The sequence below is a fragment of the Phytophthora parasitica genome, assembly GCF_000247585.1.
Source record: "Phytophthora parasitica INRA-310 unplaced genomic scaffold supercont2.135, whole genome shotgun sequence".
NCBI lineage: Eukaryota > Oomycota > Peronosporomycetes > Peronosporales > Peronosporaceae > Phytophthora > Phytophthora nicotianae.
In genome coordinates, this window is record NW_008649121.1 from 39,016 (window position 1) to 41,096 (window position 2,081).

Below are 2,081 nucleotides of genomic sequence, written 5' to 3' on the forward strand. Positions count from 1 at the left end.
TACTTCGTCCCCTTCAGACCAGGGACACGTGAACGGTCGTTCACTTAGAGTTTGTATACTCTAGAGGAAATAAACTTCCTCTGCACAAGGTGCTGTGTGACCCCGTCACAGTAAGTGTCAGGCACTCCTTCTGTCGGAAGTGCCGACTTGGAACTGCACGTAATCATCCAGTTCTCAGATGCTACTAGTACCTTTTAAAATAATTGCATGTTTGCAGAGTTTGTGCTTCTACAATTCTAACTACCATTCTACTCTGAAGTATATTTTTTAATTTGTGTTTATGAGTCTCTTCGTTCTCTTGTTTGGAACGCGGGCTAGACTCTACGAGCTCTTACTGGTAAAAGGTTTCAAACCCTCGCTATAAGACTTTAGCAGGATGCCACTTTCATCTCTGGTTTCTGTGCAATAGCACTGTCGCCCTTACTAACCATCCCTTACCTTAGCTATGCTGCACTTGAGCATCTATAATGCTCTCTTATTGCAATTATGGCCCTGTTTCTCGGATTATAAAGCGTTGTCTTTGCGATGCAGTATAACGGAGATAACTTTGTGTCCTGATGAACGAGTCCACAAAGCAGCTAGACAGCACATGGTCTACAATCGCGGTAGGATGCTGCTATAGATTAGTTGCCGTATATAAATGGAGATCTCCACAGCTTTATCTGCTTCACGTAGTTAAATTTTCCATCCAAAACAGCAACGGCTTGTTTCTATGTCAGAATATCGACGCCGTCCTCGGTGATAAGCACGGTGTGTTCCGCCTGCGCCGATCGTCCGCCGTCTGCCGTAGCCACAGTCCAGCCGTCGTCCCAGTGCTCAATCTAGCCATCAATTTCCATCACAACAATGAGCAAAAACTACCTGTATCCGATCCCGCAACTAACATCTCACCTCGGGACTTCCCTCCGTGAGCGCCGGCTCCACTGTGAACGCCATACCCGGCAGCATCTTGCCCGGCTCGCCGTTGCGATGATGCAGGATGAAGGGCAAGCAGTGGAACTCCTTGCCAATACCGTGACCAGTGTATTCCCGCACTACACCCAGTCCCTCCTTTTCCACTAGCTTCTGCACGAAGTCTCCTATACTAGCAAAGCGATTGAGTGGCTTGCAGCAGTGCTCGATGGAGCCCATAAGCGCCTGGTTAGTGACCTCCACCAGGTGCTTCCCGGCCTCGTCCACACACCCCACCAGGAACGTTTGAGACGTATCGCCGTGGAATCCGCCCAGGAAGACGGAGACGTCGATATTGACAATGTCTCCGTCCTCCAGCGGCCTAGTATCGGGAATACCGTGCACTACGATCTCATTCACAGACGAGCATAGCGCCTTGGGGAAGCCTCCGTAGTTCAGAGGCGACGGGTAGGCGCCGCGTCGAACAATCTCCTCATGCACGAGGCGGTCGATATCCTCCGTCGTGGCTCCGGGTTGGCACAGCGGCTTGGCGAACTCGCGGATGTCTCCAGCCAACGCACAGGCTGCGCGCAGCCGTTGCTGCTGCTCTGCGTCCAGGATGGGGATGAAGGGCTTGAGGTCCGACATACCGCCGCTTACAGCGTACGGGGGACGCGGGATGCTCTCGGGCACCGTGCGCCGCGGAGTCTGGTTGCCGGCGACAACGCGCGGGCGACTGGCGAAGCGGCCGAAGAAGCGACGCATGACAGGGAATGCAGATTGGGGTGTAAATGGGACGAGGAAAGGACAAGAATTTAAAGCACCTATGTGCTATGTACTTCTTAAAAGACTGCGAGGCATATCGAAAGTAATGTAGAAAACGGAGCGGCGCTCGGTCTATATTTTAGCTGATGCTACAGTTCTCCAACGAAGTCGTCAGCTACACGAATTGCTTCTGAGATGGCTCGACTTTCGACTGGTAGTTGCCCTTGCACACCTATTTGCCTTCCTTCCTAGGAAGAACAGCAAGCAACTTGGCGGCAAACTTTTCCAACTTGGAATTCTTCTCGATAGGTGCCGCTAAGACGGGTGATATGAAATCGTGAAGAACTTCGGCTGCAAGAGGACCTGGCTTGAATTTTCTTTCTTCGTCGTCCGTGGTGTCCACGATCTTGTTAGAAGAACCTTGA

At 51.6% G+C, this 2,081-nt stretch overlaps 1 protein-coding gene across 1 annotated transcript; it reads right to left on the reverse strand.

The window, feature by feature from the left end:
- Positions 1-381: 381 nt before the first annotated feature.
- PPTG_19633 (methionine aminopeptidase, type I) lies at positions 382-1,748 on the reverse strand. Its single transcript, XM_008918052.1, has 2 exons — positions 892-1,748; positions 382-821 (listed from the first exon to the last, which is right to left on the reverse strand). The coding sequence occupies exons 1-2, from the start codon at positions 1,654-1,656 to the stop codon at positions 711-713; spliced, it is 876 nt and encodes a 291-aa protein (XP_008916300.1). The 5' UTR covers positions 1,657-1,748; the 3' UTR covers positions 382-710.
- Positions 1,749-2,081: the final 333 nt, after the last annotated feature.